The 21,963-nt window shown below is 36.9% G+C and overlaps 6 protein-coding genes across 7 annotated transcripts; 4 read left to right on the top strand and 2 right to left on the bottom strand.

Annotated features, from left to right (window-relative positions):
- Positions 1–33: 33 nt before the first annotated feature.
- Positions 34–3,018, bottom strand: LOC106438969 (receptor-like protein 46). Its single transcript, XM_048750088.1, has 2 exons — positions 2,356–3,018; positions 34–2,068 (listed from the first exon to the last, which is right to left on the bottom strand). The coding sequence occupies exons 1-2, from the start codon at positions 2,954–2,956 to the stop codon at positions 231–233; spliced, it is 2,439 nt and encodes an 812-aa protein (XP_048606045.1). The 5' UTR covers positions 2,957–3,018; the 3' UTR covers positions 34–230.
- Positions 3,019–4,818: 1,800 nt separating this feature from the next.
- Positions 4,819–8,260, top strand: LOC106447620 (T-complex protein 1 subunit theta). Its single transcript, XM_013889590.3, has 13 exons — positions 4,819–5,124; positions 5,219–5,481; positions 5,572–5,718; positions 5,806–5,967; positions 6,122–6,199; positions 6,318–6,451; positions 6,602–6,674; positions 6,745–6,822; positions 6,921–7,043; positions 7,119–7,213; positions 7,352–7,561; positions 7,707–7,764; positions 8,032–8,260. The coding sequence occupies exons 1-13, from the start codon at positions 4,977–4,979 to the stop codon at positions 8,107–8,109; spliced, it is 1,647 nt and encodes a 548-aa protein (XP_013745044.2). The 5' UTR covers positions 4,819–4,976; the 3' UTR covers positions 8,110–8,260.
- Positions 8,261–8,468: 208 nt separating this feature from the next.
- On the top strand, positions 8,469–10,736 carry LOC106450341 (pyruvate kinase, cytosolic isozyme). Its single transcript, XM_013891988.3, has 3 exons — positions 8,469–9,126; positions 9,218–9,679; positions 9,815–10,736. The coding sequence occupies exons 1-3, from the start codon at positions 8,887–8,889 to the stop codon at positions 10,589–10,591; spliced, it is 1,479 nt and encodes a 492-aa protein (XP_013747442.1). The 5' UTR covers positions 8,469–8,886; the 3' UTR covers positions 10,592–10,736.
- Positions 10,737–12,170: 1,434 nt separating this feature from the next.
- LOC106448984 (mitogen-activated protein kinase 8-like) lies at positions 12,171–16,619 on the top strand. The gene is made up of 6 exons (XM_048749478.1): positions 12,171–12,372; positions 12,678–12,697; positions 12,815–12,964; positions 13,098–13,253; positions 13,336–13,473; positions 13,569–16,619. The coding sequence occupies exons 1-6, from the start codon at positions 12,171–12,173 to the stop codon at positions 13,683–13,685; spliced, it is 783 nt and encodes a 260-aa protein (XP_048605435.1). The 3' UTR covers positions 13,686–16,619.
- Positions 16,620–16,800: 181 nt separating this feature from the next.
- On the top strand, positions 16,801–18,952 carry LOC106447623 (glyceraldehyde-3-phosphate dehydrogenase, cytosolic-like). The gene is made up of 9 exons (XM_013889593.3): positions 16,801–16,935; positions 17,015–17,044; positions 17,133–17,233; positions 17,443–17,558; positions 17,644–17,743; positions 17,838–17,984; positions 18,071–18,131; positions 18,224–18,464; positions 18,550–18,952. Exons 1-9 carry the CDS (start codon positions 16,932–16,934, stop codon positions 18,764–18,766), a joined length of 1,017 nt encoding a protein of 338 aa, XP_013745047.1. The 5' UTR covers positions 16,801–16,931; the 3' UTR covers positions 18,767–18,952.
- Positions 18,953–19,143: 191 nt separating this feature from the next.
- LOC106447622 (U11/U12 small nuclear ribonucleoprotein 48 kDa protein) lies at positions 19,144–21,963 on the bottom strand. Of its 2 annotated transcripts, none has more exons than XM_013889591.3 (5): positions 20,742–21,963; positions 20,502–20,616; positions 20,285–20,392; positions 19,648–20,175; positions 19,144–19,569 (listed from the first exon to the last, which is right to left on the bottom strand). In XM_013889591.3, exons 1-4 carry the CDS (start codon positions 21,878–21,880, stop codon positions 19,663–19,665), a joined length of 1,875 nt encoding a protein of 624 aa, XP_013745045.1. In that variant the 5' UTR covers positions 21,881–21,963; the 3' UTR covers positions 19,144–19,569; positions 19,648–19,662. The 2 variants fall into 2 exon arrangements, with proteins under 2 accessions (XP_013745045.1, XP_013745046.1); XM_013889592.3 differs by having other exon boundaries at positions 19,144–19,372; positions 20,742–21,943.

The raw sequence follows: 21,963 nt of genomic DNA on the forward strand, positions 1-21,963 counted from the left end.
TAGCATTTTATGAATGTTTCATGGTTTACTACAAGCCTGAACCATTTTTCAAATATTATTTAACCATCACAATCATGAGGATGGTGATTAAGATATCTGCTTACTTCATAATAAGATACATTAACTTGAGGAGAACGCAACTCCAGAACTTAAAGCTTAAAAAGACTCATTTCTTGCTGCTGGTTGGATCATTTAACCTGTCTAGCTGAGGACTCTGCAGTCATTTGGTCTCAAGGAGACGAAGCTTTCATTTTCTTAAACCCTTCTCTATTCTTGAGAGATCTCCGTGGAGGTGGTGGTCTGCTGAAATAGCCAACCACATACATTATCACAACCGCCATAAGAAACCCACATGGACAACCAATGACTGCAGCTTCCCATGAGAACAATGATTCATCTTCCTCTTCTTCCTCTGGTGTCTCTGCCTGTGTTGTATTACATGGTACTTGGATTTGCATTCCACACAGTTTGCTGTTGTTCGCGTAAATGTTTGGATCATTTAACCTGTCTAGCTGAGAACTCTCAGGAATAGGACCTGTAAGCTTGTTGTTACTCAAGCCCAAAGTGTTCAGCTCACTGAGGTTGGATAAAGTTTTGGGGATCTCTCCAGAGAGGTTGTTGTGTGAAAGGTCTAAGACCTCTATCTTCTCAAGACCTCCAAAGCTCCGTGGGATCAATCCAGAGATGTCGTTGTAAGAGAGGTTCAAAAGCTTTAAGCTTCTGAGATTGCCTAAGGAAGCTGGGAGCTCTCCTCGTAGCTTGTTCTTGGAGAGGTCTAAGAGTGTGTATAGGTAGAGGTTTCTGTTGGCAAGACCTTGCTTTGAGTTCTTCCAGTTTACTGCCAAGTCATGTATCTCAATACCGAAGTTGAGCATAAAACTAAAAGCGGAAGAGTTGCTTGTGGGAGATACCATCATCCCTGTGAGGTTCCCAAGAGATGAAGGAAGAGACCCATCAAGCTCGTTGTCTGAGAGATCCAAGACCTTGAGGCTTGTGAGATTTGATATGTCTTCTGGTATTGAGCCTTTGATGGAGTTGTTTCTCAGGCTAAGCACCTCTAGAGATGGAGATAGCCCTGATGGAATGCCGCCGGAGATTCTGTTGTCATGAAGGTCAAGATGGATCAAGAATGGGAGATTTTTGAAGTCCTGAGGGAACTCTCCGGTGAAGTTGTTCTGACTCATGGAGAGCATTATGGTGAAAAGCCCAAAGGAAGCTGGAACATCACCTGAGAACTCGTTTGAAGATATGTCGAGAACCGCGAGCAATGAACTGGGGCTGAACCTTGGGAACGCACCTGATAGCTTGTTCTTAGACAAGTCCAGTAGCAGCAGCCTGTAGGCTTTTGTAATGGTCTTTGGTACTGGTCCTGAGAAGTTGTTTTCAGACAGCATCAGTACCATTACCGCGCTTAAACCGCCTATAGTATCAGGAATCTGACCAGAGAAGTTGTTTCTTGATAGGGAAAGAACTGATAGGTTGAAAGTCTGAAACAAACTAGGTGGCAGTGAGCCTGAGAGTCTGTTGTCTGACATGATTATGGATCCAATTTTCAGATCAGCAAACCACTTGGGGAAACTTCCTTCAAGTCTGTTCATGCTCAGGTCCAGGAACAGGAGAGATGTTTGGTTCTTGAGCCAATCAGGAATAGTCCCTTCTAAGCCACAAGATCTAAGTGACAGATGTGTCAACTTAGAGAGTGCAGAGACAGAGCCACTCTTGTTCCACTGGAGTTTGTTCCCTCCTAGCCGCAGTATCTTCAGCTTCTCAAGACTAAACAGCCATGTGGGTATCTCACCTGACAAGCCATGGTTATTCTCAATCTCAAGGGCTTTGAGGTTAGTCAGCTTTTGAACCGATGATGGAATGCCACCAGACAAGTTGTTCCTGCTCAGGGACAGAGTTGAGAGATTGACCAAGTTCCCTATACCGTCTGGAATCTCAAAGGAGATGGAATTGTTCTGAAGATCAAAGGCTTCAAGCTTAGTTAACTTTGACAAGGACAAAGGTATAGGACCAGAGAACTTGTTGTTCTTCAATGATAGTTTCCTCAGTTCAGTAAGGCTCCCTTGTAACACAACACACACAAAACAGTATAAAGTCAGTAACATCTACAAACTCCATCTATTAACAGTATACTGTATTTAACGATGTAATAACTTAGTTTTAAAAATTAATAGAACTATCTATAGATGTTCGATAAAAATTACAAGCTCTAAATTTAGCAGTATACCTAAATGTATGCATTTTTGAAATTTTTTTTTTAAAAAAATTATTTATTTTTAGACTCGTACCATGTTCGACCGGCCCTGCCATCTATTGTCAAACTTTGAGATTAGTTCTTAATTAACGTACCTATCTCTGGAGGAATCTCTCCTTCAATGATATTCTCAGCTAAAATAAGCTCATGCAGATTCTTGAGCTCTATGATTTCACCACTCAACGTACCACCAATAGCATTCATGCTCAAGTCAAGGCGCTCAAGAGTCTTCAAGGAGAACAACTGAGGAGGGATAGAGCCGTTAAAGCTGTTACGGCTCATGTCAAGAGAGACCAACCTGGTCAAGTTGGCAAAACCATCTCCAGGAATCTCTCCTTGTATGAAATTAGAAGAGACATCTAGCGTTGAAAGAGAGGTTATACGCATAACCGGTCTCAGAAGGCTTGAGCTCACCGAGCCAGAGGGCACAAGAGAGTTCAGATTCAGCTCAATCACTTGTAGTGAACGAGTGTTGCATCTCACAAGTTGCCATTTGCAGCAATCTGAGTTTGGCCTCCAGGTTTTTAAACCTTCCAAGGTGATTGCTGTTGTGTAGTGGTTCTTGATGGTCTGAGTAAGCAAGTTCTTGAACTCGAGAAGTGATTGTCTTTGGTCTGGTGGGCAAGAGAAAGATAGTTGTGGAATCAAGAAGAAGATGAAGAAGAGGAAGCAGGAGAGAAGACATGGCTTCTGCATTTTTTCTAGGGCTTTTTGTTTTGTGTCACTCACTCTTCTTCTTCATGTCTTGTTTTATAGTTACAGTACAAGAGAGAGATACTGCTAAAAGACTTAGCTTATCGACAATGTTTCTGTTCATTGTGGCATCTTTTTTGAACGCACTAAGTTAGAAAACGAGTTGACTTGTAAGGTCTTTCTTTCTGACTGTATCCTTAAAATAATGAGTTGAAATTTACCTATACCGACTTCAAATAGCTGACTCTGCTAAGGTTAAAAAGTTTCTATTGTTAGTATGTGTAATTTTACTGAGCTAGAAAATCAGTTAAATCTTGTATATGGAAACTGATTATATTTACAAAGTACATATACAATTTCAGCGGTTAACTTTAATTTATTTTAACAAGAACTTGTTTACCATAGTTGACAAAAGAAATGTTTACCGTATATGATATTAAACCAATTAAAATGTGTTTGGTTGAAAATACAAGAGCTCAAATGTGAACAGAACTTTTTATTCTTAGTGGCTTTTGAGCATTAGTTATAGACTCCACATGGTTGAGTTTGATTTGTTATTCTTAGGTTTCTAAAGGCTTCATTATTTCCTTCAAACTCATTATAAGACTCTTAGGTTTTATTTTTCTACTATTTTTTTCTCAATTACAGAAACTAAATTTCTAACAACAAGTTAATTGGTCATTTTAAAAATATCTACAGTGTTAAGAATATTTTAGTTTCGATTTCTTCTAATTTTTTTTGTTTAAGTAACTATTTCTATGTAACCAGTGGATATTTTTCTTTACATGTATTACTAGACTAAGATTCGCGCCTTGTGCGGGATGAGCATTATATATAATTTTTTTATGTACTATATGTTTTTACATATAATTAAATAATAAATATATATTAAATAATTAAAATTAAGTAACTATTATATATATAATTTAATTGGTGTGAACATATAAATCAATTTTATTAATCCAAACAATATTTTTTTTATTTAATAGGATATATAATTAAATTTAAATGATATTAACATACATAGTATATTTTAATAATAAAGTCTATTAAATGATGCTTTCTACTCATATGATTTTTTTGATAATTTGTATCTTTTATAACAAAAAAATTAAATTACTAATAACAAATTTTTTATTGTGGGATTAATAATTTTAGTAATTTATAATTTTTTTAAAAAAATAAGTTGTCAATGTATGTTCAAAACTTTTATCAAAAAAAATTGTTCAAAGTAAATTTCAAAATTAAAATATTTATGTATTTTATATGGTATATAGTTTAATCTTAATTAGATTTTTTAATTATATGATTTGTAATAATTTGTATTTTGTCATAAAAAAAAATTTTAAACCATAGATCACAAGATTTGAATGTGAAACTCTTAACATTTTTTGTAATTAATAGTCGTTTTTAAAAATTCAAAATATAACATATACAGAAAAATTCAAATTTTATTATATGGTTAATGTAGTTGTTTAATTTATTTTAATAATTTAAAATTAAGCAAATATGATAGAAGATACATTAATTTTTATCAAATTTTTATTATTCAAAATCATTAATTATTATATATTCTTTAGGCACATTAGACAATTTCATAATTTTTAATTAAGTAAATAACAAAGAACATTAATAATTAATTTATTGTTAGTTTAATAAAAATTTTATAAAATAATTAGATGAACCAATATATTTCTCTAATAAGTATAAGAATAATCTTATTAATGATACATGGATACAAATTAATTATCATTCAAGGACCCTCAACTTTACGTAGAATCCTCTTTTCATCCCCCGAGACTAAACAATCTCAGCATCGACCCCAGGGTGACAAATAAAAAGCTGTAAAACGACGACGTTAAAGAGTAAACCAACGATACGAAGGAAAGAAAACATACTACTACTTCAAAACCTCGAAAGGGCTTCTAGGGCAATCCAGCCACTTTCACTCTCTCACAAATTCGCAGCAAAACCTCGAGAGCTTCGACTTTTTAAGGGTTTTAGCTAATCGTAATCGGAGAAGATGACAATGTCGATGCAGCCGTACGGTATCCAGTCGATGCTCAAGGAAGGCTACAGGCATCTCTCGGGCCTAGACGAGGCCGTCATCAAGAACATCGAAGCTTGCAAGGAGCTCTCCACCATCACCCGCACTTCCCTCGGCCCCAACGGTTCGTTAATCCCCTCTGGATCCGTTATAATACTCTCGATTTGAATCGATGAATCTCATTTTCTTCGATCTGATTTGCTATTTGAAACTCTCAGGGATGAACAAAATGGTTATAAACCATTTGGATAAGCTCTTTGTGACCAACGACGCTGCGACGATTGTGAATGAGCTCGAGATTCAGCATCCTGCTGCGAAGATTCTTGTGCTAGCTGCCAAGGCTCAGCAGGAAGAGATCGGAGATGGAGCTAATCTGACGATCTCCTTTGCTGGTGAGCTTTTGCAGAATGCTGAGGAGCTTATTAGGATGGGGTTGCATCCGAGTGAGATCATTTGTGGATATAACAAAGCAATTATTAAGGTTGGGTTTGTTGATTTTAATGTTGGTGTTTTTAGTTTTCTCTTTGTTTTTGGGTTAAGTGATGGGACGAATGCTATTGGTTGTTTGCAGGTTGTTGAAGTTCTTGAAGATTTGGTTGAGAGTGGTTCTGAGACTATGGATGTGCGTGAGAAAGATGAAGTTGTTTCGAGGATGAGGGCTGCTGTTGCAAGCAAGCAGTTTGGTCAAGAAGAGATTATATGTTCTTTAGTTGCTGATGTGAGTGTCTCTGTTTCATTGTCCTGATTGTTGTTTTACTCATGTTTATGGAGCTGATGGGTTGGTTTACTTGTTTTTGTTTTTCAGGCGTGCATTCAAGTCTGTCCAAAGAATCCAACCAATTTCAATGTCGATAATGTCCGTGTTGCCAAGCTCTTGGGAGGAGGATTGCACAACTCTTGCATAGTACGTGGCATGGTTTTGAAAAGTGATGCTGTTGGGAGCATAAAGCGAATGGAGAAGGCTAAGGTGAGATCGCTTTGCTGTATTTTGTTTATGCTTTTTGTCGATGTTTTTTTGCTGGTTTGATTGGATTTATGCTCTTGAGAATTATAGCTTTGTACTTGTGTTTTTCCTGTTTTTGATAGCTGAATGTCGCTGAAACCTTTTATATTTTCATCAGGTTGCTGTGTTTGCTGGGGGCGTCGATACCACTGCTACAGAGACAAAAGGAACTGTCTTGATCCATAGTGCTGAGCAGGTTAGTTTTTTTCACCCTGTGCTTTCAATGTGATATGGTAAATAAAAGCTGAGGATTACTAATCTGTTTTCAGAAGTATGGTTGCGGGTTGTAAACTCTTGTTTCTTATGTTTTCTAGCTGGAGAACTATGCAAAGACAGAGGAAGCTAAAGTTGAGGAGCTGATTAAAGCTGTTGCTGAATCAGGAGCTAAAGTGATTGTCAGTGGGGGATCAGTTGGAGAAATGGCATTGCATTTCTGTGAGCGCTACAAGTAAGCGTAGACCCTAATAAGTTATTAATCCTTTTAGCTGTTTTAGTCTGCTTTCAGTTTTGATACCCCCCCCCCCCCCCCTTGGACATTGCTGCTAATGATACAGATATTTTTATTGTCATTTCTAATATGAACCTTCTTTCTTGACAGGATAATGGTCTTGAAAATCAGCTCAAAGTTTGAACTGAGGCGTTTCTGCCGGGCAGCTGGGGCTGTCGCTCATGTAAGTAATTTTTATTCGCATTTTTCATTATCATCTGAGGGTGTTTTCATACTTAATGATTATGGAACAGTTGAAATTGAGCCGGCCAAGTCCTGATGATCTGGGCTACGTTGATTCCATATCAGTTGAGGAAATTGGTGGTGTGACAGTAAGTACTCCTTTGAAATCACTTTCTTTCTTTTTGGTTAATTATATTTGCCTTTCATTGACCAATAAGAATTCCTGGTCTTCTTGTGATGTCTTTAGGTCACTATTGCAAGAAATGAGCAAGGTGGTAACTCAATCTCTACTGTCGTTTTGCGTGGGAGCACAGACAGCATTTTGGACGACCTTGAAAGAGCTGTTGACGATGGAGTTAATACATACAAGGTAATCTTAACTGATTTACATATCTCGGTTCCATGTGTAGTTTCCTTTGTTCTAAATATTTTGTATTTATCTCAGGCGATGTGCAGAGACAGCCGTATCGTTCCTGGGGCTGCAGCTACTGAAATAGAACTGGCTCAGAGATTGAAGGAATATGCCAACGCAGAAACTGGGTACTCTCTTCTACTCAGTTTTTTTCTGATAATATCATTTTGAGTCGTATGTGAAATATCCACATTGTAAGGCTAGCTTTTAATACAAAACTGCTTATGGTTTGATGGCTAAACTTGTTGTCTGCTTTGATCTTTCAGGTTGGACAAATATGCCATCTCCAAATACGCAGAGAGCTTCGAGTTTGTACCCAAAACTCTTGCCGACAACGCTGGCCTCAATGCGATGGAAATCATTGCTTCTCTGTACACTGGACACGGATCAGGAAACACAAAGCTAGGCATTGACTTGGAGGAAGGTGCTTGTAAAGATGTCTCGGAGACAAAAGTGTGGGATCTTTTTGCAACCAAGTAAGTTTCACACCGTCTCTCTCAACCATTATGTCTTTCTATCATATACTTCTCTTCAATTGCGTAGCCGTTGTCCCACTCATAAAAAAAAATATTCTCTAATGTTTTTGTTCTTTATTATAACTAAGGCCGCGTATCTGTGCAGGTTATTTGCTCTTAAGTACGCTTCTGATGCTGCATGCACGGTGCTTCGCGTAGACCAGGTATGCACAAACCTACCTGATTTAATCTTTTAGTGAACCGACCAATCTCTCATTTTAGTTATTTCACACGTTGGTGTGTTGTTGGTCCATCACATTGATCAAAAGATAGTGTTCACATAGTGGAATAACTTCTGAGACTTAACAAATAAAACATCGTCTACTTGAGTTGTTTGGTTTCAAACCCTTTGATATAACATTTCATTTTCGTTACATCTATCTGAGTGAGTAGTAGATTAAAGTCTTGTCTGGTTGTATGTAAATGTGCAGATTATAATGGCGAAGCAAGCAGGTGGACCAAGGAGAGACGCTGCAGCAGCCGCTGGTGCAGGGGCAGAGGAAGACTAAGCTGTAGAGAACAATTCCTCGTAGTAAAAGTGTTCTCCTGTAACCTTTGTTCTTTTTAATTCTGGGAAGATTTTTGTCAGTCTCAGTTTAAGATTTGTGAACTTGTGTACACCAGACCCATCAACTTAAGGTTTTGTCTTTTGGTTTGCGATGTTCGGTTCGTCTCAACTTGAAATTTCCCGGCTCCTGAACATAGGTGTTTAACTAAATATAGAAAGGAAAAAACACTTGAAATCTCAAAACTTACAAACGAACCTGACCAGACCGGTCTATGCAAGGAACGACATTAAATATGATTAGAAGAGAAGTATCTTCTAATCATATACTAATTCATTCCTAGATTATATCACTCTTGAGGAGTATTGACGGTTTAGTCTTGTCATTCTTGAGATGCAAGAACATAATTAAATGTATAGAATGATGTTTTCCTTTTCAGGCTTCAGCTCTAATCGAATGCAAAATCGAAAATTCCTATTTTCAATACCAACAAGGTTTTACTTGAAACACAAGAATTCAATAAATGCATTTTCCTTTTTCCTTCAGTTTTGACTTAAAGGCGCACATTATTACCAAATTAAAACCACACAAAATGGAAATTGTTTATTTATCTTTTCCTTTTAAATAATGTTAAAAAAGGACATTAGTTCTCTTCAAACTCTAACCGGATTCCTATATAAACATAGATACTAGAGTAATCACAAATCATAATCTTTCACAAAACTCTCAATCTCACATCCTTAAAAACTCTCAAGTTTCTTAAAAGGTTTTTTTTTTATAATGGAGAAGATACTTGACGGAAGAACTAATGGAGCACTCAAGAAGACCAAGATCGTGTGTACTCTTGGACCAGTGTCCAGGTCTGTTGAGATGATCGAGAAGCTTCTCAGAGCTGGTATGAACGTTGCCCGTTTCAACTTCTCCCATGGCACTCACGAGTACCACCAAGGAACTCTCGATAACCTCAGAATCGCCATGAAGAACACTGGTATTCTATGTGCCGTCATGCTTGACACAAAGGTAACCTAATTCACTAAACTTCTCTTTTATGTGACATAATAATAAAATTTAATTAATTTATAATTAAACTCGGTTTAATTTGTTTTTCTAGGGTCCTGAGATTCGAACCGGATTTCTCAAAGAAGGCAAACCGGTTCAGCTAACTCAAGGTCAAGAGCTCACAATCTCAACTGACTACACATTGGAAGGAGACTCAAACACAATCTCCATGAGCTACAAGAAGCTTGCTGAGGATCTCAACCCAGGGAAAGTGATTCTCTGTTCAGACGGTACAATCTCTCTAACCGTCTTGTCATGCGACCAGGCCAACGGTCTTGTCCGTTGCCGATGCGAGAACTCAGCAACCCTAGGAGAGAAAAAGAACGTTAACCTCCCAGGAGTTGTGGTTGATCTCCCAACGCTCACAGAGAAAGATCAAGAAGATATCCTCAAGTGGGGAGTTCCTAACAAGATCGATATCATCGCTCTCTCCTTTGTTCGTAAAGGTTCTGATCTTGACCTAGTCAGGAGGTTACTTGGAGAGCACGCAAAGAGTATCGTGCTTATGTCAAAGGTAGGTTTAAAAAAAATAGAACACATGTTTCTTGTTTCACAAGTAAACTTTAATTTTTTATTTTAAACTATAAAACAAATCACATGTTTCTTGTTTTGCAAGTAAATTTTACTTATACTTACATTGTCTTAACAGGTTGAGAATCAAGAAGGAGTGATGAACTTCGACGAGATTTTAAAGAAGTCTGATGCATTCATGGTGGCTAGAGGCGATCTAGGTATGGAGATTCCGATCGAGAGGATCTTCCAAGCTCAGAAGATGATGATATCGAGAGCTAACGCTGTCGGAAAACCTGTCGTGACAGCCACGCAGATGCTCGAGTCCATGACGAAATCTCCTCTTCCGACAAGAGCCGAAGCAACAGACGTGGCCAACGCTGTCCTTGACGGCACGGACTGCGTCATGCTCAGCGGAGAAACCGCCGCCGGGGCCCACCCTGAAGCCGCCGTGAAGATCATGGCGAGAATCTGTAAAGTGGCAGAGGACACCATCGACTACGAAGCTGTGCACGAGAGGATCCAAGAAGCTGTTCCCTTGCCGCTGTCTCCTATCGAGGACTTGGCAGCTTCCGCCGTGTCCAAGGCCAAGATTCACAACGCCAAGGCGATTGTGGTGCTCACTAAAGGCGGCTACACGGCGGCGCTTGTGGCGAAGTACAGGCCTAGCGTTCCGATTCTGTCGGTGGCTGTGGCGGATGATTGTGAGTCGAGGTGCTCCGTTTCGGTGGCGAAACGTGGCTTGATTTACCGTGGGATCGTTCCGGTGGTTGCGACCGGTGAGTCAACGGAGGAGAGGACGAGGTTCGCGATGGAGTTTGCTAAGGAGAAGGGGATATGTAAGAGTGGAGACTCTGCTGTGTTGTTGCATTACATTGATGGTTCCTCCGTTCTTAAGATACTCCCTGTTGAGTAGACTTGTTAAACTTAGAAGTTTTAAATTTTTGTGGGGGTTTCTTTTTAGGTTTTTGACAATTTTAATATTTATCGGAGAATGTTTTTACTTGTTGAGATTTCAAATTCATGTGTTCCAATCTAATCAAATCGAACCTTGTCTTCAATTGGGTATTTGATGTTGTGCGTTTAAAGTTCAAAATATTACGTGTGTGCATGGATTCTTACAGGCAAACGCGATCGTCTTCTAGCTTAGATATTTTGCACTTAACCATGCACCAGATTCTAACCCGCGGTTTTTATTTTTACTTATCTAATTTAATAATTAGATGACTTTAGTACTTTTATCTGTCATTTTACAATTTTAAAACAAAGACGTTAATCCTTTGATGTAAAATTCGTTCGCTTGCAAATTTTTATTTTTGATCTGCTAACATGCCTAATGAATACTACACTATAGACATCACTATACCAGTATAAGATCCAAAATTTAAAACATATGAGTTATCGTGTGTGTGTTCAACAATAGATTATTGATTAAAACTTTCATTATAAATCAGTTTACACACAAGCAAATACATTAAATACATGAAAATGTTTCTTAGGAAACCCTTGATCACACATCTTACGTCCAAGCTAAATTATTGATGTTGTATATCTTGTTTGTAAAGCTCAAGTCATTTGGCTAAGTTTCTTTTTCGCTCTATCGGATGTGTGTATCTTCGTCCAACATTGCTCTCAGCTTCTACTACGGCAACCTTTAGATAGAAGTCACGAAATATTTTCAAAATTAATTATTATAAGTGTTTTGACCAAAAAAGCTTCATAACTAAGATATATCTAATAAAAATTGTATAGTCGCTTCAGCTCGCCCTTCGAAATAGCTAATTGATTCATTAAGGAGCCTTTTGTATCTTTTTCAGGAGCAATAAGATATGGTTGATAACCCAGAATTACTCCCTAATAAATTATATTTACGTTAAGCAAAAAAAATTGAAAAAGGAAGCAATGAGTTAGCCGTAGTGACACTGGGTTTTCATTAAACCGATTATATAAGATTTTTATATCTGTGAGTAAAATTTGTTTATGATTCCAGAGCTATTAGTTTTAGAATTAGGAAATAATTAATATTTATATGTAAATAATATAATCAGTATTCTAAACATGCCATATTTGAAAACCTCAAAATTTCAAACACGTTGTTGGATTTTTATAATAAAAGGGGAATATGAGCTCAATTGAGCCTACCCACCTCAGCATGGAAAATCATCCAATGGGGTGGGTTCTTTTTGCCATGTCATTTGTTCATTCACACAACATAAAATTGACTCGGACCTCTCCGTTTCGTCTTCCTCCAAAGCACGCCGTTACACCACTTCCGATTCTCTTTCGCCTCCACATCTAAGTCTCATAAAGTTCATGTGCTTATCATAACCTAAACGACATTAATCTGTTCCCCTTTCATCAGCTACACAATTATAGATCTCCCTTCTTCTTTGCATCTCTCCTTCATCCTATTCAAGCTAACCAAATTTTCAGAAAAAACGATGACAGAATAAGGAAATCAACCGGCAAAGCCCCTACATCTCTGCTCTAAAATAATGTTGCTCATGTCCAAAGACACTCGGATCAAACACATCATGCTACCTCCTTCTCGCCGAGAGTTCAGGGATATTTACGTTGTGTTCGAGTTGATGGAGTCTGATCTCCACCAGGTGATTAAGGGCAACGATGATTTAACTGCTGAGCATCATCAGTTTTTCTTGTATCAGCTTCTCCGTGGTCTTAAATATGTTCACGCAGGTTAGTATACATTGTTTTCTTTCGACCCTTGTGGTAATATTTTAGATTTATTGAGATACTGAAGTGAGTTATGTTCTCAGTTATGTGTTTCATAGGGATTTGAAACCAAAGAACATTCTAGCTAATGCTGATTTGCAAATTGAAGATTTGTGATTTTGGACTCGCTCGTGTTTCTTTCAACGACGCTCCAACTGCTATATTTTGGACTGTGAGTTTTCTTTCAAGCAACTAAACTGGTCGTTAGATTTTCTTTTAAATATTTCATGGTTTGTGAACTCACTCCTTTTATGTATTCTTTTTTGTAGGATTATGTAGCTACTCGGTGGTATTGTGCCCCTGAGCTATGTGGATCGTTTTTCTCCAAAGTAAGATTCTTTTTTTCACTGAACCCAACTTCTATAGTTACCTCTCATTCTAAATGTACTTCTTTTTCATATTACAGTATACACCTACGATTGATATCTGGAGTGTTGGTTGCATTTTTGCGCAAATGCTTTTAGGTAAGCCTTTGTTTCCCGGGAAAAACGTGGTGCACCAATTGGATCTTATGACTGACTTCCTTGGCACTCCACCTCCTGAGTCTATATCAAGGGTTAGTCACTCAATAATTTTAAGAAAAACATGTTCAATTTTTTCTCTAGCGGATTAATGTGTTACATACCAACATCATTTGAGAGTGAGTTAATTTTTTATAATATGATGTTGCAATCTTGAAATGATGACAGATTAGAAATGAAAAGGCGAGGAGGTATCTTAGCAGCATGAGGAAAAATCAGCCAGTCCCTCTCTCTCATAAGTTCACTAAAGCTGATCCTTTGGCTCTCCGCCTTCTTGAACGCCTGCTTGCCTTTGATCCCAAAGACCGTGCATCTGCTGAAGATGTACCTTTTTGTTTTTCTTTCCCATTTTCTTACACAGACTTAAACTCTTATCTTTCATTGTTCTGATTTTGCTTATTTACAGGCATTATCTGATCCATACTTCAGTGGTCTGTCAAACTCAGAGCGTGAACCATCAACACAGCCAATCTCAAAGCTTGAGTTTGATTTCGAGAGAAAGAAGTTAACAAAAGATGATGTCAGAGAATTAATCTACCAAGAGGTAACAGAAAAAAACATTTCTTCTTCTACACATCTTACTTTTCTCTGCTCTTCACTAGTTTTAACAGTCACTTATCTTTGGGAAAAAAACATTAGATATTGGAGTATCATCCTCAGATGTTGGAGGAATACAAGCGCGGTGGTGATCAGCTTAGCTTCATGTACCCTAGGTTAGCTTCAATATTTATAGAACATATTTTATTTAAACAGTGATTTTTTTGAGAAAAAAGATGCAATTTAATTTTATTCAATAATTAGTATATGTTACTCATATTAAATGTGATTATAAAATACTATATCATAAGATTGCATATACAAAAAAAAATATTTACATAATGTGTATTACATATGAAAAGTACATTTAAAACATAATTTATGTATATATAAATCCAAAAATAGAAAATGGTAGTTAATTAAAAGGTTACAATTTTAAAAACGATCTTCTATTTTGATGATTTTAAAATGATTATAAATATAAAACAAATTATTAATATAAACATGTGTAGCCTGGATAATAACTTAAAATGTGTATAACTAAAGTAAAATTTAATATTGAGTTTGTACACAATACTATCAAAGCATCATAGACAAAGGTTATGGAACCTAAAAAAAAGGTCATGAAACACAAAAGAAGAAGTAAGGCAAATGCGAGAATAATAATAATGTAGTTCGTAGGTTTGCAACTCAGATTGTAGGGCGGGATCAAACCGTAGGAGTTAGAATTCTTAAACCGTTTTTGTATATAAATTATTTTCAGAAACACACAAAACGTCTATGCAATGTGTTTAATCAGATTTAAGTTAAGAGTTCTTCAGAATTTTTGATTAAAAACCTAATTCCAGACCTCAGACAGTGATAATTTTTGTATCTTTCTACCATTTATAAATTTTAGAAAGCTTTTAAGTTGGGTTTGAAGTCATCACTCATACATGTTTTCGAAAGGTCATTCAAGACCATGTTTGAGCAAGTATCTCAGCCTTGCATAAAAGGATGACCGAGCACACAAACACTACCTAGCAAACAGAAAAAAAAACTAGAACATCAAATAATAGTATTCATATTCAAAATTATTTCCAAAAAAATCTGATTAATTAAATAATTAAAATAAGAAACTGTAAAATTAATATTACATCAACAACGGTAGGAAAGTAAACCTTCTATAAATTTACAACTAATAATATTTCAAATCATGAAGCAAAATTTTCTTTTTATCACAAACAAACTTAAAAACACACAGAAATTAAATAGCAACAATAAATGTTAAATTTAAATTTTGGTTAAAAAGGTTGACAAAATTATTTTAGTTAAAACGATAAATTGAAGACAACAAATAAAGAACCGGTATACAAGTTGGTGGTACTTTCTTTTAAAGACAAGTACAAAAATGAAACTTATTAATTTTAAAACCAATCAAATTTATACAATACTAATTATAAGCTTTACAATTGTTTTACATAAAAATAAATAACCAAGATAAAGAATATATATAGATCTTAAATTATAATTTAGTTAACTTTTTATTAATCTTACTAATATCCTACATAAAACTCCAATAAAACACAACAAAATATTTCAAATAGTTTTAAATTTGCATTTATGTTTATAATTCTATAACAAGTTTCAGTGTATATCATATTTGTTCGTTTTTAAAATATAAATATAAAAATTAAACTAATATTATAGGAAAAAATCCGGGCGTAGTCCGGAAAACCCCCTAGTATTTCTAAAACTGAAAAAATTGAGTTTATTGTTAAGATTCAATTCTTAAAAAGCTTGATTTCAAATTAAAAGACTTTAAGAAAATGGCAAGATATTGAAAAGATTTTAGGTTTTTTTGTCCTATTCAAGTATAATATTTCAAGGATTAAGTAATATATATATATATATATATATATATAAGAATAATTTAATAAAATTTTGAGACAAAAAAATAAGTTTTGTGGTTATCTAAAATATTTATAGACCTACTTGTAATTTTATTTAAAAAATGCGATTTCCAAAAATTATTGATTAGTTTTAGTATAAGCGTTGAATATTTAATTAGATTCGGATAATATTTTCATAAAAACTCGAAAGATTTATTTATATTTATAGATTATGTAGTTGTCAATACATGACAAAGTGATGTCTAATATTCTCTGGTTTGATTGCCCCTTTAGTGCAGAACTATTAGTTCCGCATGTGGTTACTGGCATATTTATATGAGAAAATCACCAGTTTTCCGGGATGTCTTCAGCAGCGGTGTCATTAGACACTAATCGGGATTCGCCTAGGTGGATTTCGAATACCTGAGTCATTAAAAAAAAATCTCAGATAATGAATTAAAATGATTTTCGTCTTAAAAAATAATAGGTTGTGAAAAAGTGACATGATATACTATAGTCTTTTGATAACATGTTCATCATAAACATTTAATGTAGAATAGGTTATATCCATTCATTAAAATGTTTTTTTTTGTTATGCATCAATAGTCTGAATGATATTTTATTTCACAAAAATTATGCAAAATATAAATATATGTAACTTACGCCTATAATAATGTCTTATGTAGTCAATGTAAGAACCATATACATAAAGTTAAAGGTGTATGCTAAATCACAATGTAATGTTTCGGTCAGTATTAGTTTGAGTCAATTCTGTGACGTAACTTAAATCGTGTACAACAGATGCAAACATATTAAGATTCCGATACATATATACACTACTAATTTATACTTTTTTCTTCAGCATTTATACTTTGAAATTCTGTTATAAACAAATCAAAATTGAATCTATCTTAAATTTAAATTAATATGAAATATATATAAAAATTTACTATAGAAAAGAGAAATTTAAATTAATATTTAAGAAATTTGGTTATTTTAAATAATTAATAAATTAAAATATAAGTTTTGAGTTTTTGGACCGGTCCTAATTCAAATGGGTTTACTCCAAAACATCCAAAGTTGGACCAAACATGGAAAACTTGATTTCTTAAATTTATATAATTAAACCTAAGCTTGGTAATTTATAGGATTGAGCAGATCTAGATTGCGAACTTCAGCCTTAGTTGACAGGTCAAGCTAGTGTCAATTTGATCTAAGTTAGCCAGATATTATTCTTGTCACTGTTTTTAAATGCGATTCACATAAGCCCATTGAAACCATCTACAAAAGTGGGCCTCTCATGAACACTTGTCAGCGTGGGGAGCGTTTCATGCGGACGCGGCCCATGACTCGCCGAAAAGAAATCTCCACATCGTACGTAGGGCAATTCCGTTATTTTAAGAAAAAAATTGAAGCAGATCTGACTTTTTCTCCAAGAAAAAATCTCCACCGTTGGATCTTCCCGACCCCTTCGCCACGTTCTTCTCTCTTATAAAAACGCAAACCCCTCTGCCTCGGATCTCACTCACCATTGTCACTTCGTAATATCTCATCTTCAATCTCTCCCTCTCGCTCTCGCGTATTGGATTCGAAAATGGGTGAGTATCTCCTTCGTTGATTTGGTTTCTCTAATCTATTGATGAATGCATTCTGATCTGATTGTTTTTGGATTTGTAGCTGGCGGTAAGATCAAGATCGGAATCAACGGTGAGTCTCTGCTTAATTAGTTTTTTTTTTTGCTTTCGTATATGTAGCAGATGTGTTGAATCTGACGTTTGGTTTATGTAATCGCTAGGATTCGGAAGAATCGGTCGTTTGGTTGCTAGAGTTGTTCTTCAGAGAGACGACGTTGAGCTCGTAGCCGTCAACGATCCCTTCATCACCACTGAGTACATGGTTCGTTTCCTTCCGACGACGTCGTTTTGATCCTGGACTGTTGATTTATACTTTAGATTAAGAGTCTGGTTTAGTTGGTTAAATCTCATGTTGATTCAGATGATTAGATCGTGTGTTTTTCTGGAGCTGATATGATTGTAATGTCATCGATTGAGTCAAGAATGTGAACAGTGTAAATTGATTATACTCTCCGTGTTTGATTGTTGCAGACGTACATGTTCAAGTACGACAGTGTTCACGGTCAATGGAAACACAATGAGCTCAAGGTCAAGGATGAGAAGACTCTTCTCTTTGGTGAGAAGCCAGTCACCGTCTTCGGTATTAGGTACATTTACTAGATGACTTTTATTTCTCAGTGTGTGTGTGTGTTTTTTTAATCTGATAAGTGAATTTTTTGTTTGTTTGTGAAGGAACCCTGAGGATATCCCATGGGGTGAGGCTGGAGCTGACTTCGTTGTTGAGTCTACCGGTGTTTTCACTGACAAGGACAAAGCTGCTGCTCACTTGAAGGTTTGTTTTTATATTGTTAGTCTTGGATGATTCTTCAGTAATTAGTAGACTTGTGATGCTTCAACTGATTGATTTGGTGAATTTGTTTGTTCAGGGTGGTGCTAAGAAGGTTGTCATCTCTGCCCCGAGCAAGGACGCTCCCATGTTTGTTGTTGGTGTTAACGAGCACGAGTACAAGTCCGACCTTGACATTGTCTCCAACGCTAGTTGCACCACTAACTGCCTTGCTCCCCTTGCCAAGGTAAAAGACCTCATGGCCTGTTATAATTGAATTTGATAGTGTTATGCTGAACCTCTTTCCAATCTTGGGTTTGCTTCTTCCTTTAGGTTATCAACGACAGGTTCGGAATTGTTGAGGGTCTCATGACTACCGTCCACTCTATCACTGGTAAATTTCTCAGTCTTCTAAAAATGTTAAACCGAACTGTTTGCTTATATTAGTTAACTCTGATCTAATGGGTTCTGCTTTTATGGTATCAGCTACTCAGAAGACTGTTGATGGACCATCAATGAAGGACTGGAGAGGTGGGAGAGCTGCTTCATTCAACATCATTCCCAGCAGCACCGGAGCTGCCAAGGCTGTCGGAAAGGTGCTTCCACAGCTCAATGGAAAGTTGACAGGAATGTCCTTCCGTGTTCCCACCGTTGATGTCTCAGTTGTTGACCTCACGGTCAGACTCGAGAAAGCTGCAACCTACGATCAAATCAAGAAGGCTATCAAGTAAGCTATAGCTTTCGGTTCTACTTAGCGTAGTTTCATCACATCTTGGTAACTAACAGGTTGAATTGTTTAACAATACGCACAGGGAGGAATCTGAAGGAAAGCTAAAGGGAATCCTTGGTTACACCGAAGACGATGTTGTGTCAACTGACTTCATTGGTGACAGCAGGTCGAGCATTTTTGACGCAAAGGCTGGAATCGCATTGAGTGACAACTTCGTGAAGCTGGTGTCATGGTATGACAACGAATGGGGTTACAGTACCCGTGTGGTCGACTTGATCGTTCACATGTCAAAGGCCTAAACCCTGACAAGATCTCTAATGATGTTTGGGGAGGAAGAATTCTTTATTTTCAATTAATAATTTGATCTCTATTTTCGGTTTGTAGACCTCTTTGTTTTCTGAAGAGGCCCTTTAGGCTGATATATTGAGTTACTCTCTTTATCGTTTGTTCAGATTTAAGACCTAAATCAAAGCTTAATTCTAATATGTTTCGGAAGTTATAGATAATTTTTGAACAACCCTAACATGGTGAAAAGCTCTTTGAAGAGAAACACTCAGATCTAATAATGTCAAACAGATGGTTCAAAGATGATGTTTTTCATTAATGCCTCCAGTAGATTCCCAAATGGGCACTTGCGTCTTTTATAACTAAGACCAATACAAACCGGATTGTAGTGTAGATTTCAAGTTGTTTTAGCGGTAGCTATTGACGGTTCTTCTAACATGAGTAATGGCTCTGGTCATCATCTTTTATTTACATACATATGATTGCATTAAAGTATTACAGATGTAAACATTACAGTGTCTTCACCATTACAAACTCTTGTTGAATTCTCATTTCTTCCCAGCAATCATATGGCTCGTGGCTTGTTCATAGAAAGAACATTACTTTGAGTTAACTTCAATCTGTCACAAGCAAAAGAGAAAAGTAACACTGAAAAATTATAAAGACAAGGAGTGGTAGACCACACTGAATATATAAACCCAAGGGACGTTGAGAAATAGCTAGAAACTTTAAGTATCAAAACATAAGGTTTTGATTAACACTTAAATGGTTAAGGATACAAAAGAGGATACGGATTCACACAAAACTTCAGATGCTCCTGTAAACATAGATCACTCCATCTCAAAGTCAAGACACGGTGATAAGGAGATACATAGATGGTTTTCAAATGACTTACCTCTTCTCTTTAGCTTCAATCTCTTTCTAATGGATTGTATCTATCTTCAAACGAGTTTTGCTTCCTAGTTTCCCGACTGCTGCGGCGGTCATAACCATCGTCCCTTTTGGTTTTGTAATCTGAAGAACTCCTTTCACGAGATGATATGTGGTTCTGATGATGAGATTCCTTTTCGTGGCTACCTCGTTTGGTCCTTCTGTATTCATCATCATCTCTTCGAACACTGCGCTTGTATGATCTGCGACTTTGCTGTCTCTGTGAGCTACTGGAATCATATTCCTCATACCGCTTTCCTCTATCTGTACTGGTTCTAGTATCCATCGGATATTCACTATCTGCACGCTTCTCTCCTTTCCCTTGGTTATAGGCTCTTGCTGATGCGTCTGTCAATGTCGTTGACACACTTTCTTTCTGATCATTGCCTATAGAAGACGAGGAGGAGTGCAATGGCATTCCCTTCTCAAAACATCCAATGCCTCCTGCTAGCTTAACTTCTTCTGTAAATCCTTCTATCATATCACGCAACACCTACAAGACAAAAGATTGAGAAAACTCAATTTAAGTTGATTGCTAATTAAATGTCATATATACATGAAAGTACGTATGATTATAGAGCAACATCCAATTTTTCTCATACCTGTCGAGGAGTTCGTTTGACCTTCTTACCACGGTACGACATTCTTCGACGCTTGTAATCTCTCTCTTCAGCTAAAAGCTCTTCTCTTGTCTTCCTTTTATCCATATCCTACAAGTTATAGACAATACAATCTCGGTTCCTTCAGCAAAAACTCCCTAGAGTAATATGTGTTTCCTTCATGTTATATAACGCAGTTAGTAGACAGTCTAGTATAAACCTGATTCGATGAGCGTTGTCTCGGAAGACCATCATGATCAATAATAGGTCGGTAGTTAGGACGTCCCTTCCGTTCCTCATCAGCTTTAGCCGTCATAACACCATGCTCAGCTACCCTTAAAACCAAAGTCAGATTCAAACATTGATAAGAAGCTTAAATACTACAGAGATAGAAACTGTGAAAATGGACAAATAATCAAGTTGCCAAAACAGAATAGCCCTTCAAAGATTTGAAACCTACCGCTGATATCTTGTTAGTGGTTGCGCATACCGAATCGCTCTCATTTTTCGTTCAAGCTTGGATCTTTCATACAACGCTGCAACAGCTGCTGCCACATCCTCATTACCGAACTTTGCATCATCCATAACCTCGAGAACACCAGAGGATTCAGGTGACCGGAACAACATAATCCGAGAGGCAGACACTTCAATGCAGTGTTTAAACATGTCTAGAGCAAAAAACTTCCCGTTGCCTTCTCCGTACAAGACAGCAAGCTGAGAAGCTAACCAAGACAACACTCGAACCAAAACCGGACACTCATACGTTCTCCTTTTGCACGAATTAGCATCAGACTCTATTATAAACCCACTAGCTTCCTCAACAACAGCTTTCAGACACAATCTAAAGAGCAAGAACACATGATCCCTAATGTATGTATCAATTATAACGCCATATCTCATGGAGTTCACCAGAATCCATGTACTTAACTCACTCATTCCAACCACTCTCGAACTCAGAATCGAAGAAAGAACACTATATGAATAAGAACTCGGATACTCTCTCCATCTCCCAATCTCACTCTTCACTGCATAGACATCAGACGGCAAGAGCCTTAACCGTCTATCCAACACACTCTTCTTCTTCTTCTCTTCCTCACAAGAACCTACAAAATCACTGCAAAGTTTTAAACTTTTCTTGCTATTATCGATCCCAGAGAAGCTAACAACGCCTGGGCACTCCTTGTAGAAGAAACAAACGTCGCCTCCGCCGTTATTTAACGGCAGCTCGAGCTTGTTCCGGTAACTAGTGAATGATCCAAGGAGGTGAGTGAGATCAAGAGGCTTTGGGCAACGAAGTGAATGGAGGAAGAGGGCTTCTGGTGGCATGAGGTGATTAGGATCAAACGGGCACCGAACAAAATTGTCATTGTTGAGAAGAGAAGAGTTATCTATAGATAGATTTTGCGAGAGGGAAGCTAATGTGCGTTGGGATTCTGAGATTAGGGACTGTAGAGAGGAGAGTGTACTGGAGATGGAGTGGATTGGTGGTGGAGATGGAGCGATGGAGAAAGTGTTGAGGTTTTTGAGAGGAAGAGGAGGTTGGGGGAAGAAATTAGGATTAGGGATTTGATAGTGAGGAAACGACGGTGGTCGATCCATCTGGCGACGGCGAACTTCACAGATTTTGAAAGGAAAAGAAAAATGTTTGAGACGAGACGTGTTTTCTTCTGTTATACAGTTTA

Source organism: Brassica napus, chromosome C3, assembly GCF_020379485.1.
Source record: "Brassica napus cultivar Da-Ae chromosome C3, Da-Ae, whole genome shotgun sequence".
Taxonomy (NCBI): Eukaryota; Viridiplantae; Streptophyta; class Magnoliopsida; order Brassicales; family Brassicaceae; genus Brassica; species Brassica napus.